Genomic DNA, 15,233 nt, shown 5'->3' with positions numbered 1-15,233 from the left:
CCCCCATCATTTGAATACAAATGTTTAACCTGCAGATACCCCGTCTCTCTCTCCAACCTCTTCTGTATTACCTCTTATCATTTTTGTCATCAACCCCACTGCTTTCAATTAAGTTTTTCCCGTTTAGCAATGCTGCTGTCTACCACCTCCCCACAGATTTAGTCAAGTCAAGTCAGCTTTAATTCTATAGCACGTTTACAATGACTAAAAGCCACCCAAAGTGCTTTACAGGTAGAACACAATAAAAAAAAACATACAATACAGTAACAAATAAAATACACAAGATTACAGTAAAAGGTATAGTACACTAAGAAACAAGAGCAAGGTGCAATATAAAAAGAGACAAGAAAAATAGATAAAAAGTCCAGAGTAACAGCAAACGTAATGTACAGGTGGCTAACTCTGATCCAAAGCCAGGGAGAAAAGGTGTGTTTTAAGCAGTGGTTAAAGGCCTCTAGGCTCTGGGCAGATCTAATGTGGGGGGGGCTGTTCCAGAGCCGAGGGGCTGCAGCAGCGAAGGCTCTGTCCCCCCTGGTTTTGAGCCTGGTCCTGGGCACCTCCAGCAGCAGCTGGTCAGCAGACCTTAGGGCTCTGGATGGGGTGTGGTGGCGCAGGAGCTCAGCCTGGTACAATGGAGCCAGCCCATTCAGAGCTTTTAAAACAGTCAGCACTGAGCAGTCATTTAAAATCAATACGGAAACGGACGGGGAGCCAATGGAGTCATATTGCCGAACCTGCTGCCAAATCATCCGTTTCCGTGCTCTCGATTCTCTGCTCTCATTTCCATCTTCTTTCCGTCCGTTCTGCCCTTTCAGAGGCCGTGCTGGGATGTTCTCAGCAGGAGATAGGTAGGCCCGGTCGTTGTGTGCAGTGTGGATTAACAGCCCTGGATGTGCCTGCATTGCATTTGCATTCTTTTTTTTATGTAAACATCCTCTCATCGTCAAACCTGTACAGTTGTTTTGTTAAACGCACTTTGCACGACAACATTTAACAGTGTTATTAATAATCACGAGAAGGAAAGACATTTGAACGGTAGAACACAGAACCTGGTTGGTGGACGATGAAAGTTATGTTAACGGAACCGTTAAAGTGGTATTTTCTTGTTAAAATAAGTGTTAAGTAGCTCTACATTCCCGACAGCCTTCACTGATATAGATTGTCTGGTCGGTAACATGGGTCTCCCAGTCCCCTCCACTCTGCAGTAAACACAAAATAAATTTTCTGGTATCCAATCCCACTTTATCCAAACAGGTTAGATTTATTTTTTTACTTATTCCAAGAAATCTGGCCCGGTCAAATTCGCTGGCAGATTATTTTACTTGTTTCAAGCACCTATTTGTTTTTAATTTCTTCTTTTTGTCTCTCTCCTCATTGGATAAAGTGAGAACTGGATACCAGAAATTGCATTTTGTGTTTACAGCAGAGCGGAGGGACTGTGAGACCCACGTTACTGACCAGACACTCTATACCAGTGATGGCTGTGGGAATGTAGAGCTATTATTTTAACACGTAGACCACTTATTTTAACAACCACCTGCAGCACCTTTTTAACATGCATGAACGTAGACGTTTGCGTCTTGGATTTGAAGTGCACTCACCCGCCAGTCAAGAGTGTGTATTTAAATGTGTCACGGTCGGTCCGGCATCGCTCTCTTGTCTCGTGACAAACACACACACACGGCTCCATATGATTTCACCTAGTCTCTGTTTGTACTGAGCCCACTGTTATGAGAGTCCTAATGGCGTTCCGAGCTCTTGGGTCAGTGCCAGTGAAACCGTAGAAGGTTCTGTGCACTCTGTGCCTTCTCCTCTCACTCTGATCTGTTCCCCTTGCCTTCCCGGTATCTACATCATCCGGTACAGGATCTTATCTGGTGCCAAGCGAGTGTTTACCTAAGTGAGGAATAACATGTCGTAATGTGTTTTTCAAAACCGCTGGGACTTAAGGTAGAGGAGCAGGTAAGACTGGGGCGATTCGTTCCAGAGTGTACCGGTGCTACTGGTATTCAAGGTATCTGTTTTTGGACACCGATTGTTGGTCTTGGCTTCAGCTGTCGGCAGGCGATGGACATAGTCTCTTTGTGCCCTTTGATCTGTTATGTTTGTGCAGCACATTTTAGCCTCCGCCACAAGCCCCCGCCCCCCGATGGCTGTTTGTCCTCCACCTGCGGAGCGGCTGCGCTTGTTCAAAGGCTTTTATATGGCACCGCTGTGGAAGGAATCCTCAAATATGGAAGCAGTGTTTAATCTGGCATTGTAGCGGCTCGGATGACTCTGCCGTCGGCTCGACTTAAGACCCCTTTGTCCTCCTCCTGTTTTTCCACTGACATCATCCCTCATCACTCCCGTCTCTTTCCGTCTCCTCCATCCAGACCAGAGGGAGAAGGAGCGCGATACCCGCCTGCAGGAGCTCCGGGCCCAAAGGGAGAAGGGCCGTGCGGCAGGAGGAGGAGGAGGAGGAGGCGGCGGCGCAGGGGAGGTGGTGACGAAAAAGGTGGAGAAGTCGGCAGACGGCTCCACCCTCAGCCAAGTCACCAAGACGGACCGTTTCAACCATTCTGGTAGTTATGAGAGCTTTAATGAGAGCTTTAACCAGTCTGGTAGACATGAGAGCTTTAACCAGTCTGGTAGACATGAGAGCTTTAACCAGTCTGGTAGACATGAGAGCTTTAACCAGCTTTAACCAGTCTGGTAGACATGAGAGCTTTAACCCGTCTGTAGACATGAGAGCTTTAACCAGTCTGGTAGTTATGAAGTTTTAACCCGTCTGGTAGACATAAGAGCTTTAACCCGTCTGGTAGACATGAGAGCTTTAACCCGTCTGGTAGACAGAGCTTTAACCCGTCTGGTAGTTATGAAGCTTTAACCCGTCTGGTAGTTATGAAGCTTTAACCCGTCTGGTAGACATGAGAGCTTTAAGCAGTCTGGTAGACATGAGAGCTTTAACCAGTCTGGTAGTTATGAAGCTTTAACCAGTCTGGTAGTTATGAAGCTTTAACCCGTCTGGTAGTTATGAAGCTTTAACCCGTCTGGTAGTTATGAAGCTTTAACCCGTCTGGTAGTTATGAAGCTTTAACCCGTCTGGTAGACATGAGAGCTTTAACCCGTCTGGTAGTTCTGAAGCTTTAACCCGTCTGGTAGTTATGAAGCTTTAACCAGTCTGGTAGTTATGAAGCTTTAACCCGTCTGGTAGACATGAGAGCTTTAACCAGTCTGGTAGTTATGAAGCTTTAACCAGTCTGGTAGTTATGAAGCTTTAACCAGTCTGGTAGTTATGAAGCTTTAACCAGTCTGGTAGTTATGAAGCTTTAACCCGTCTGGTAGACATGAGCGCTTTAACCAGTCTGGTAGTTATGAAGCTTTAACCAGTCTGGTAGTTATGAAGCTTTAACCAGTCTGGTAGTTATGAAGCTTTAACCAGTCTGGTAGACATGAGAGCTTTAACCAGTCTGGTAGTTATGAAGCTTTAACCAGTCTGGTAGTTATGAAGTTTTAACCAGTCTGGTAGTTATGAAGCTTTAACCAGTCTGGTAGTTATGAAGCTTTAACCAGTCTGGTAGTTATGAAGCTTTAACCAGTCTGGTAGACATGAGAGCTTTAACCAGTCTGGTAGTTATGAAGCTTTAACCAATCTGGTAGTTATGAGAGCTTTAATGAAGCTTTAACCAGTCTGGTAGTTATGAAGCTTTAACCAGTCTGGTAGTTATGAAGCTTTAACCAGTCTGGTAGTTATGAAGCTTTAACCAGTCTGGTAGACATGAGAGCTTTAACCAGTCTGGTAGTTATGAAGCTTTAACCAATCTGGTAGTTATGAGAGCTTTAATGAGAGCTTTAACCAGTCTGGTAGTTATGAAGCTTTAACCAGTCTGGTAGTTATGAAGCTTTAACCAGTCTGGTAGTTATGAGAGCTTTAATGAGAGCTTTAACCAGTCTGGTAGTTATGAAGCTTTAACCAGTCTGGTAGTTATGAAGCTTTAACCAGTTTTAACCAGCTTTAACCAGACATGAAGCACTGACCCTGTTGTGCATAGATATGGACATAATCTTACATTTACAACATTATGAATGTCAGAGGGCACCAGGCATTGGTTTTAACCTGCCCCCCCCCCCCCCCCCCCCCCACAGGACGATACATTGAGTGCCATAACAATTTGAATCATCAAATAGTCAATTGATGCTAAACGCCACCCATCTGGAATTACTTTTATTTAAATACATTTTCTTTTTTTTTTGCATTATCTATTAAAAACATCCTAAAATGTGTCTTGTGTGTATAGATGATTGTATAATATATTAAAACATCTTAACATGCGTCTTGTATGTACTGTATATAGATGATTGTATATTAAAATATGTTAACATGTGTCTTTCTTGTGTTTCTATAGATGATGGCAGCAGGTCTAGCCGCAGCACCACCATGGAGGCCAGCTATGTGCAGAAAACAGACAGTGAGTTTATTACTTTCTTCACTTGTTCTATTAAATCACTATATCGTTGTCACAGCTACTATCCTCCACGCCGCTCTCTGTTTCCATGGTAACATCTCTGTGTCTTACAGGAGGGACGGTTCAGTCCAAGTCCTACAGCTTCTCGTCCTCCTCTTCATCCTCCTCCAGCGCGACCAGGAAAGTGGGCAGGTGTGTTTACCATCGGGTTTAGCCGTTACAGTAAAGCGATTGTGGTAAATTCACAGATTAACCGATTATGCAGTGGTGGAAGAAGTACACCGTTCCTTTACTTAAGTAAAAGTAGAAATACTCAGATAAATGAGTAAAAGTAAAAGTCCTCCATTTCAAATTATACTTAAGTACATTCAATAGCAAATACTTCTCTACTTTTACTTAAGTATTTAAAGTAAAAGCATGCATTTTACATGACGTTTGTGTATCCATTAACGTCTATAGGTTGTGTTAAAGTGGTATGTGGTCCAGTTATGCTGCTCTGATTACGTCCTCTTGAAGTTAACTGGCTTCAAATGTGAAAGTATATAATCTTTAAAAAAAATAAGAAATTGTATATAATTATGTTTTCTATGCAAAATATTTTTCTTCAAAGTAACTAGTAACTGATGGGTTCAGATAAATGTAGTGGAGTAAAAAGTATAAAGTTCCCTAAAATGAAAATACTCACATAAAGTACAAGTAGCTAAAAAATTTACTTAAGTACAGTACTCGAGTAAGAATACTTAGATACTTTCCACCACTGAGTTTATGGTCTGTCTCTCCGTTCCAGCGTGTTCGACCGCGAGGATAACTCGGCGTCTCACGGCGGCGGCGGCGGTGGGCTGGCGGCGGTGGAGCGCCGGCAGGCGGAGAGACGCAATGAGCTGATGAGGGCTCAGACTCTGCCCAAGACCTCCGCCATGCAGGCGCGCAAAGCCATGATCGAGAAGCTGGAGAAGGAGGGTGGAGGGTGAGGATAAACACAGTGAGAGTGAGTGAGTGAGTGAGTGAGTGAGTGAGTGAGTGTGAAAGGGGATCACGTCAAAGCCATATGTAAATATTAACGGATGCCACTCTCTCTCTCTCTCTCTCTCTCTCGTAGCCCGACGAACCAGGCGCTCGCCAAGGTAAACAAAGTGCAGCGTTCCACCAGTTTCGGAGTGCCCAACGCCAACTCCATCAAGCAGATGCTGTTGGACTGGTGCCGCGCCAAGACCCGCTCTTATGAGGTGAGGCGGAAAACCGGGGCACCCGCTTGGTCCTTGGCCTCCTCCGTGGCACCCCGCTGGGTCCTCTGCCTCCTCCGTGGCACCCCGCTGGGTCCTCGGCCTCCTCCGTGGCGCCAAATTATCCCATTTTTACTTCTCCTGCTCATTATTTATTAAAGATTAGATTACATTAAAATGTATTGTCATTATACAGCACAAGTACAGGAGTGTAAATGTAACAGTAAAGTGCAATATTAGTGATTAAACTGGAGTATATATAAATGAGTACTACTGAGTAATAATGCTAATCCGATGTATGTACAGTGATACAGGTATAAAGTAGTGGTAGTAAGTCATGCTGACCAGTAGTATAACTAGTAAGAGTAGGTAAGAAATATGTACAGATATAGATAATAGTATCTACAGGTATGATAGCCCAGACACTGGTGTATATCTCCACCTCATATCTCTTTTACCCCCTTCCCCCTCCCCCTCCCACTCTTGCCCTCTTTCCTGCCGGTTTGATCTCCTCCCACAGAATGTGGACATTCAGAACTTCTCCTCCAGTTGGAGTGACGGCATGGCGTTTTGTGCCCTGGTCCACAACTTCTTTCCCGAGTCCTTCGACTACGACTCGATGAGCCCCGTTAACCGCAGACAAAACTTTGAGGTGGCCTTCAATACCGCAGAGTGAGTACACACACACACATATAGAATCTTTATTTATGTCCACATAAAGACAATGTTTAAAGGACACAAATATTATCAGTGCACTTGTACATTGTGGGTTATTCTGATACAATCGTGCCCAAATTGACATTGGCAACCAAAGTTACACACACACATGGATGATGAACCTGACAATCAACACACAGCTCATGGATACAGATAGTGTCACCAGACCCCCATGGGAAGTATCCAGATCTAGGGTTAAAGTGTGCAAACGCACGGATACACTTCCCAAAGGGCTCAGCTGACCTACCACACATGCATTTCCCCAAGACCACAAACAGACATGGGAGAATGTTTAAGAAATACTTTATTACAGGAAATATATATATATAGCATACAAGTTCATAAACCTAGATAAGTAACTACTAACTAACCAAATCTAAAAGACCAGTTCCCGTAGGCCTAGGGTGAATAAAAGAGGAAGCGCTTCTCTGCACTGCAGGCCAACCCCAAGCTGCTACTCCCACCCCCACTATCTGTTCTGCCCCTGAAGCACTGCACACGTGGGAAATGGTGCCGATACTGCACCCAGGTCTGGAAATGGTCACGAACTAATCCAGAAGCACACTGCACACTACACTACAAACATAGCCTGAGAATATAAATACCACACATCTGGTCTCATGGAGTCACAGCACATAATCAAGTACTATTAGGAACAATACACACTGGTGGCACACAGCAAAGATAAGGGGGCTTGGAGCAGTAAGTGTTTTCCGTGGAACAAGGCACGAGAGAAGGGTAGCGTGTCCTCGTATCTCCGCAGTTCCGCGTTCCTGGTGTCGTCCGTGCGACTCTGTTCTCCCTACTGCCAAACACGAATCCTCCTTTCAACAGCGCCCTGTCTTTCCGGGCACCGCCCCTCCACGCACGCCAGCCAATCCATCTCCTGCTCCCTCCAGCGGCACACCCCGGCTGCGTAAGAAAGAGGGACCACATGTGTAGACTGTACGACTGCAAATAGGTTATCCCCCCCTGGTGGCCCCGCACTCGCCTGCTGTCACTGGCCTCTGCACATATCACCTTCCCCACACGACGGCTCCCCACGCTCCCACCGGGACTCCATGGACCTCATCTAAGAGGGAAGAAGGGACAGCATGGCGCAGTACTGCGATAGGGGAGTCCAATACACAACACAGTCGGAATTACACTTGCCTATAGTCAACGGCGAGGTAAGCATCTAGGATTCTAGGTCCTCATCAGGACCATCACTGGGCGTGTCCTCCTCTCAGGGTCCCGTAGGTACATCAACACACATGCATACAGACACACACATGTCCCCACCCGCGACAATAGCAGCGTCTTCTCCAAATTACCCGGCTGCCAATAATTGCTGACACTGAGCAATATCTTGCCAATTGTTTGGCTCTTCTCTTCGGTAGACACACACACACACATACACACACGTACACAAACCAATTTTAATTACACTGTTTGTCCTCGATGTAATATACAGTCAGGTCCATGAATATTTGGATATTAACAGAATTCTCACAATTTTGGCTCATAATTTCATTTATGGATTGTTAGTTTGTCCAATTGCTTTTGGTCCCTTAAAAAGGAGGAGGCACATATAGAAATTGTTGTCATGCCTACACCGTTCACCTGATTTGAATGTAAATACTCTCAAATTAAAGCTTAAAGTCTGCACTTAAAGCACACCTCGATTGTTTTATTTCAAATCCACTGTGGTGGTGTGTACTGAGCCAAAATGATGAAGATTGTGTTGATATTTAATATTTATGGACCCGACTGCATGTGCACTAATCCCCGTCGGCGGATGTGGCGCCGTGAGATCTCGCTACAAGCGGGAGCTTCAGCCGCGGCACCTTGGCTCTTAAGAGAAGCCACGACCTGGGCCCGGTGAAGCCTGGGACCCGTTAGGAAAACGTCAACAATGTCTCGAGAGGAAGCCGTCGGATGAACATCCTGCAAGCTCCTGCAGGCTTGAGCCGCTGCCTCAGGGCCGGAGGATAGAGATGATAATCTTCTAACCCCCCCCGTACGCATGCAGGGAGCGCAAATTGAAACATCTGTACTAGATGTCCTGAGAGACGGTTTTTCCCACACTGCCCTGCTGCCCAAACCCAACACACCTCCCTCTCTCTGTGTTGTAGAGATGTTATCCAGTGGTGCCCCCTCACTTCCTCTACCGGGTACATTTGTGTGACCTGTGTGTAAAATGCACGTTCAGCTCTTTTCCACTGGAATGCTTCAGGCTCAAGCGCCAGATGCTCTCTGGCGGAGATCAACTGAAAGGAGCTGGTCGTCGGCGTACGATGATGGAATCTAAAGGCCCCCCGGTCTTCGTCTCCTACTCACTCCTGAGTCTTGTTATTTTCCCCGTCTCTCTCTCTCTCTCTCTCTCTCAGGTCAACCAGAGGATTCTGTGATCATCACTGTTCTTACTACTACTGCACTGTTTGTACTCCACCTCTAAAACTCTCCATCTGTCCTCGATTCAGTCAAATATGATCGATATGATTATGTTGTGATCCCGCTAACGTAATCCTGTTAGAGCATTTCTATTGAGTCACGACAAAACCGCAAAACCAAATTGAGGTTAAGGGTGCAATTTCGTAATTAAGCTCTGCTTAATGGCACCCAATCTTTGAATCTGGAGCCCAAAAAAAAACGTGTTTTACAATATATGAATGATCTGATATACAGTAGGTACATTGATTTGATTAGATCAAAACCTGATCTAATTTATTAGATTAAATCAAAACCTTAGATTAGATTAAAATGTATCGTCATTATACAGCACAAACGAAAAGACGTTTGGCATCCATCCGGAATGCAGATTTAACGGCAGCAGCAATATACAGTGTACAGGTGACTAAGCAGCTGACTAACAGTAATATACAGTGTACAGGTGACTAAGCAGCTGACTAACAGTAATATACAGTGTACAGGTGACTAAGCAGCTGACTTAAGCTTTTGACCGAACCGCTGTTGTTGGAGTCGACGTCTCTTTACGTCCCAAGCGGCCGTCGGGGTCAAAAAGGACGAGTATTCCGCGGAGGCTGCTGCCCAAACATCTCCCCCTCCTTCCTCCTCCTAATCTGCCCCCTCCTCTCTCACTTTACCTCATCTCTCATCCCTTTTTGATTACTTCTCACCGTTCTGATGTCTTCCCTCCCCACCAGTATGTGCTGCCCTTAGTAGGGAGTTTTGACGCTGCTGCTGATGACCTCATTGCTGGACTGTCACCTCCCCCTCCCCCCTCCTGCTCCCACCACCACCACCACCACCACCACCAACCCCTTCCTGCGTTGCATTGTCACTCCCTTCCTTAGGCACGTCACTTCCTTTTTACAGCATTGTGCCGTCGGTCTGGAACCCCAACACACGCCGTCCTGCGCACCAGTGTGTTTACTGTTGTGGTGGCACTCTGTGGTCATGTCTTTGTTGTGTACTTAGGTAGTACCCCCCCTGTCCCCCCCACATGTGTCCTATATTTGAATGTGACAAAACAAAGCGTGTTTTATTGTGTACGTCTCTCCCCTCCCTCCCGAGTCTTTTGTCTCAGTGCACGCAGAAAAAAAATGCAGACAACAAAGAAAACGGACAAAAAGGCTAAATGGTCGTCACGTCGACGCTCCCATTTGACGTTTTGTTGTTTCTGTGTGCGTGTGTGTGTGTGTGCTGCATACGTACCATGAAGTTCATGACGCATGCTAACTCATGTATGTATCCGTCAACACAAAGTGTAATGTTTTTGTGTCTTTTATCTCTCTGTCTCTCTCTCTCCTCTCCACCCTTGATTCTGTCATTTTGGCTGCTCACTGCTTTTTTTCTTGTCTTTTTTCCTCCTTCCTTTCCCTTCTGTCTCTCTCTTTTATCTGTACACTCCTCTATTTATCTGTACCTTCCTTTCTCTATCTCTGTTGGTCCTCCTGTCTCTCTCTCTTGTGTCTCCTCTATCTCCCCCCTCTCTCCCACTCCCAACCCTCCACCCCCTACCCCTTGCTCCCTCTCCCCGGGGTGCGGGCGCAGGACGCTAGCGGACACCCCCCAGCTGCTGGACGTGGAGGACATGGTGAAGATGCGCGAGCCCGACTGGAAGTGCGTGTACACGTACCTGCAGGAGTTCTACAGGGGTCTGGTGCAGAAGGGCCTGGTTAAAACCAAAAACTCCTCCTCCTCCTAGAGGCACGCCCCGCCCCCCAAATTACGCTTATGGTGAGAGAGAGGGCCGCGCCCGCCGGAGGAACCTCGCGCTGGTGCCGAGGGGGGGTTAATGAGGTGTGTGTGTGGATGTGTGTGGGTGTGTGGATGTGTGTGGGTGTGTGGGTGTGTGTGTGTGTGTGTGTGTCAGGGTTCGCACAAGGTCCTTGAAGTGCTTAAAGCGCTTGATTTTTGACCAAAAGATTTTTTAGGCCTGGAATTCCTTGAAAACAGACTATTTTTATTATTAACAAGGTGCTTTAGAAAGTCCTTGGAATTCGCATTCAAAGTTTTGTTCATCCATGATAAAATAGTTCTGAATCAAGAAATTGCTTTTTTTTTTTTTTTTTACTTTGTAAAAGTGTGTAATTGTTGGAAATTGGTTTTACGCCATAAATATTTGATCCAGTTATAATAATGGGATATATATTTTTTTTTAACTCATTTAAAAGTGAATTGGATCCTTTTTTAAATGCCATTTTCAAATGAAAAATAGTGCTTGGAAAAGTATTTGAAAGTCCTTGAATTTCATTTTGCAACTTCTGTGGGAACCCTGGTGGTGTGTGTGTGTCCGTTCAGCCCTACGAAGGCAATCGGCAGTAACTGCGATTTACACAGAGGAGAATGACCTCAACGTTTATTTGCCATACCACCAAATGTATTGTTGATACAAAAGTAGATCATATATCATTACTATATTATATACTAAGCTACTTCTGTTCCAACAATACTGTTTGGCGGGAGTCGGTTGTGATGTTGTTTCTGTGTCATAGTTACTTCTGTTTGCCTTTTGCAGAGGCACGTGGCGCGTGGGTGTGTCTGCCTTCGACCGTTGATGTGTTCTATGGGTCTATGGGTTCAAGCGTGCAGGGTGTCAACTTGCTCACAAGATGTTTGCTTATTGTTAAAAGTATGGTGGAAATCTGATGGGTGAAATTATTAGTGCACTCTCATGTTAACCTGGACCTGGGATCTGAAGAACCAAACATGGTATGGGTGTGGGTGTGTGTGTGTGTGTGATTGTGGGTGTGTGTACGTGTGTGTGCATGTCTGCATAGCCAGAGTATGGACCAGGCAGGGAGCCAAGCATCAGCACCTCCTGCAACACCACGCTTTAAAAGGAACTGCTGCATCACTGTATATCAAACAAGAGGGGAGGGAAACAAAGCAGAGCTGGGAAGGAGAGGCTAGGGTTTTTATCTGCGTATTGTCTCCGATTCCTGTTTTTTTCTTTTTTAGACGTTTATGTACCTGGAATTTTTTAAGGCTTTAAAAAAAATCTATTTTTCAAATGGCCCATCTGTTCAATATCTTTGAGGAAGTCGGGGTTTATGGTGTTGACATTACCACGTTTTTTATGTAAGGAACCGTTAACTATCTGCTGGGAAGTGTATGTTTGCTGCCATGGAGCAGCTGCTGCTGATACTGTACATGTCTACCGGTCTCCATATTAAAGGGGAACACCACTCAAAATGTAAAATTCGAATGTGTTATTTCCAATGGCCTGAGATGGTTCAATCAATATTTGTGAACATGAGATACTGTCTCTCACAAAGCCAGAAACCAGAGAAGTAAGAATCAAACTTGTGATGTCATCAAATATTAAGTCTGGAGTCGCTCCATTGACAATGAATTTGTGGACTCAAAAGAACAAATATATATATTTTTTTTTATATCCAAATGATCTTTATTCTATAGTTTGTGTCCTCAGTTCTGAAACAGAAACTGCACCTACGAACTCGGAACATTCTCCTGGGTGCTCTGTGTTTGATCACTCTAGTTTTTGTATTTGGGAGATAGTTGCTAATTTTCACTAATATTTTTGGACCGTCTTAGACCAGAGTAATAATATGTATGAATTCTATGAAATTGGGTGTAGTTTCCTTTATAAGTGCCTCAGGGTTTATAAGTAGGTAACGCCACCCTGTGGTCACTTCTTGTATGGCTCGGACATTAATTCTTTCTCTATTTTAGTCGATGGATGTTGTTGAAGGGCATATATTGCATTCGACTCCTAGAGGGGAGTAGTTTCCAGGCCTGTAAGTTATGCAAAAGTGTCATGGAAACCAAGGACTCCTCGAGTCATGGAAACCAAACCCCAGCCAGTCAAGTGTTTTAAATTAAATGTGGCAGCTGGTAGACGTAGTTTCTTCTGAAACAACACATTTCCTGATTAGTCCCAGCTGATAGTTGTAGCTAGCCAAAACAAAACATGGGATATTCAAATCATAGCTAGATTTTTGCATTTGAACATAAGACGCTGACAAAATACCGGTCGTGGAATAATCGAGGGGAAGGAATTCGTATAACCCGATCTGCGAGAAATGTGCTTTTTCAGAGGGGAAGGAATTCGTATAACCCGATCTGCGAGAAATGTGCTTTTTCAGTGAGCGTTGAGAGGTTGATGTTTTTTGGGGAACCTGCGAGGAGGTGGATCATACCTCCTCACACCACTCTCTCCATCCTACCCGTCCATCCTCCTGTCCCCGGTGCTAACTGTCCCCCCTGTGTTTACCGTGTGTGCCCCCCCCCCCCAGGACCTGTGTCGACTGCATGCCCCTGCTGGAGGTGGAGGACATGATGATCATGGGGAGGAAGCCCGACTCAAAGTGCGTCTTCACCTACGTGCAGTCGCTGGTAAACCACCTGCGCAGGTACGAGATGATGATGGGCCGCCCCTCCGACTTCCCCATCCCTGCAGGTACCAGATGATGATGGGCCGCCCCTCACACTTCTGACCCCCTCTCCTTACGTCTTCACCCACATCCGGTTGAGGGCGCGCTCCCCACACTCCCCGTTAAGCCTTGAACCCAACAACAACAACATCATCATCTTCACCTGATGGTATCCAGGACTCTGTGAAGCGGTGTCACAGATTTGCACATCTCTGACGGACAGCCGGGGGGTAGTAGTATTGTGTGCATGTGTATCAGTTTGCAACATCGACATGTTCGATGATTCCCTCTTTTGGTCTGTTGTTGATATACAACCCCCCCCCCAAAAGAGCACCAAAGTTTTTATTGAGTATCTTTTCAAGCTTTAAAATTTTACATTTTATTTCTTTTTTTTGTAATTCATTCAGTTTTATGCCTGTTAATATTCAAAATCTTTGGAATGTTGTATTACTGGTGCTTGCCGAGAGACCCCCAAACAAAGCGTTTTTTACAGTATCTCCCTTAGAATTGTACACTGTTTTTCTCGCTACACTTTTATAATTGTTGTAAGATGCTACCCGAGCTGTTGCTGTTGCCATTGACCATATTCACACGGCGGCCATTTGGGGGGGGGCAAAATGGCCGCTGTGTGACTGGTCAATTGAAGAAAAACAATACATCAAACGATGCATCTCTGTACCTTTTGTCAGCCTCCACTCTAGTACTGTTGAAAGATGTTTAACCAAATCTGCATGCTTTTTTTTAAACACATTTACTTGAATTATTTTCACTAGTTATTATTATTAAGTTATCATATGAATTCATAAGCACTGCGATGTTCCTCCTCTGTAGCTAGAATGAACACAACATGGGTGTCTCTGTGCAGTCCAATGTTAAGCAAGATTGCCTCCCAGACCTTTTACAGGGCTACTGAGCCGTTTGAATTTTGTAACACAATGTTATATTGTATTATTATTGTTCTGATCTTCTCCCAACAAACTGCTTGCATGTTTCTGTGTTAAGGAGTTACCCACCTTCCATAACGTTAATAATCTTCCGACATGCAGGTATGAATACGAGTGTGGAGTGGTGCATCTCGAGTAAATCGTTTTATGAGATTAATTGTTTTACGGGACAACTATATTGTTTGTTTTTCGAGATGGTTCGCTCTAGATTCTGGCCGCAGAATCGAACGGAATACACTCCAAATCGGACCGCCACTCGAACACCGCTGCCGTCACCAGCCCACCATGCAGGCCAACTGCTGCAAAACACACAAACTCTTTAACGGGCAATTTATTTATGCTTGGGTAGCGTTTTTATTATTATATTTTGCTAAATGTGTACATTATGATTTGAAATTGTTTAAAAAGATGTCTAAGCCCAAGATATAGCGCACAGTGTTTCACGAAAAATAAATATTAACTTCAACGTTTTTAGGGGGTTCCCAATGAAAGCTGGCTTTCAGCTCAGTTTATTACAGGTAAAGAGTACTGTTGTCAATGTATATTAAAAAGAAAGTGGAAGGGATTTCATTTCATGTGTAATGCTTCTTTCTTAGGAATTCTACAACATTGTGGTTGGTTTTAGACATAATTTGGATGCAGTTATTTTCTTAATGCTGTTTTTAACGTATCTAGACTGAAAAGGGAAGATCCACCCATAAAAGACTATTCACATGTTATTTGTTATACTGTACAGCTCAGTTACTGTACAGTTTTGATTCGTGAACATGAACAAATCTCTCCTTAAGCCAAATACAGAGACAAGACTCTAGTGACAATGTAATCAGAGACAAATCCTGAAGCTGCTTCATAGACCGTAAATAATAGAACTCCTAGGACACTACATTGACTGAACTGTCCCAAGATCATTTGAATAGTGCAGTGTAGATGGTTTCAGGGTGGACTTTCCCTTTTAACCCTTTCGCTACCAAAGGGTTAACCCTTTCACTGCGACAATACAGGTTAACCCTTTCACTGCCACACGACAAAGGGTTAACCCTTTCACAACCACACTACATA

General features: G+C 44.7%; 1 protein-coding gene across 4 annotated transcripts in view; it reads left to right on the top strand.

The window, feature by feature from the left end:
• smtnb (smoothelin b) overlaps nucleotides 1-13,233 on the top strand; it is a 161,737-nt gene extending 148,504 nt beyond the window's left edge. For 2 of the 4 annotated variants that reach the window (XM_084322576.1, XM_084322578.1), the window contains 9 exons: nucleotides 816-848; nucleotides 2,376-2,564; nucleotides 4,389-4,451; nucleotides 4,562-4,640; nucleotides 5,236-5,415; nucleotides 5,548-5,674; nucleotides 6,192-6,343; nucleotides 10,385-10,570; nucleotides 13,093-13,233. In XM_084322576.1, the coding sequence (XP_084178702.1) occupies nucleotides 816-848; nucleotides 2,376-2,564; nucleotides 4,389-4,451; nucleotides 4,562-4,640; nucleotides 5,236-5,415; nucleotides 5,548-5,674; nucleotides 6,192-6,343; nucleotides 10,385-10,538 (977 nt within the window). In that variant the 3' untranslated portion in view covers nucleotides 10,539-10,570; nucleotides 13,093-13,233. Of the gene's footprint in view, nucleotides 1-815; nucleotides 849-2,375; nucleotides 2,565-4,388; nucleotides 4,452-4,561; nucleotides 4,641-5,235; nucleotides 5,416-5,547; nucleotides 5,675-6,191; nucleotides 6,344-10,384; nucleotides 10,634-13,092 lie in introns of all 4 variants that reach the window. The other 2 variants (XR_014620145.1, XM_084322577.1) reach the window with 2 other exon arrangements.
• The last annotated feature ends 2,000 nt before the right edge of the window (nucleotides 13,234-15,233 follow it).

Source organism: Notolepis coatsorum (genome assembly GCF_963971535.1).
Source record: "Notolepis coatsorum genome assembly, chromosome: 10".
NCBI lineage: Eukaryota > Metazoa > Chordata > Actinopteri > Aulopiformes > Paralepididae > Notolepis > Notolepis coatsorum.
This window is presented reverse-complemented; position numbering and strand designations above follow the sequence as displayed.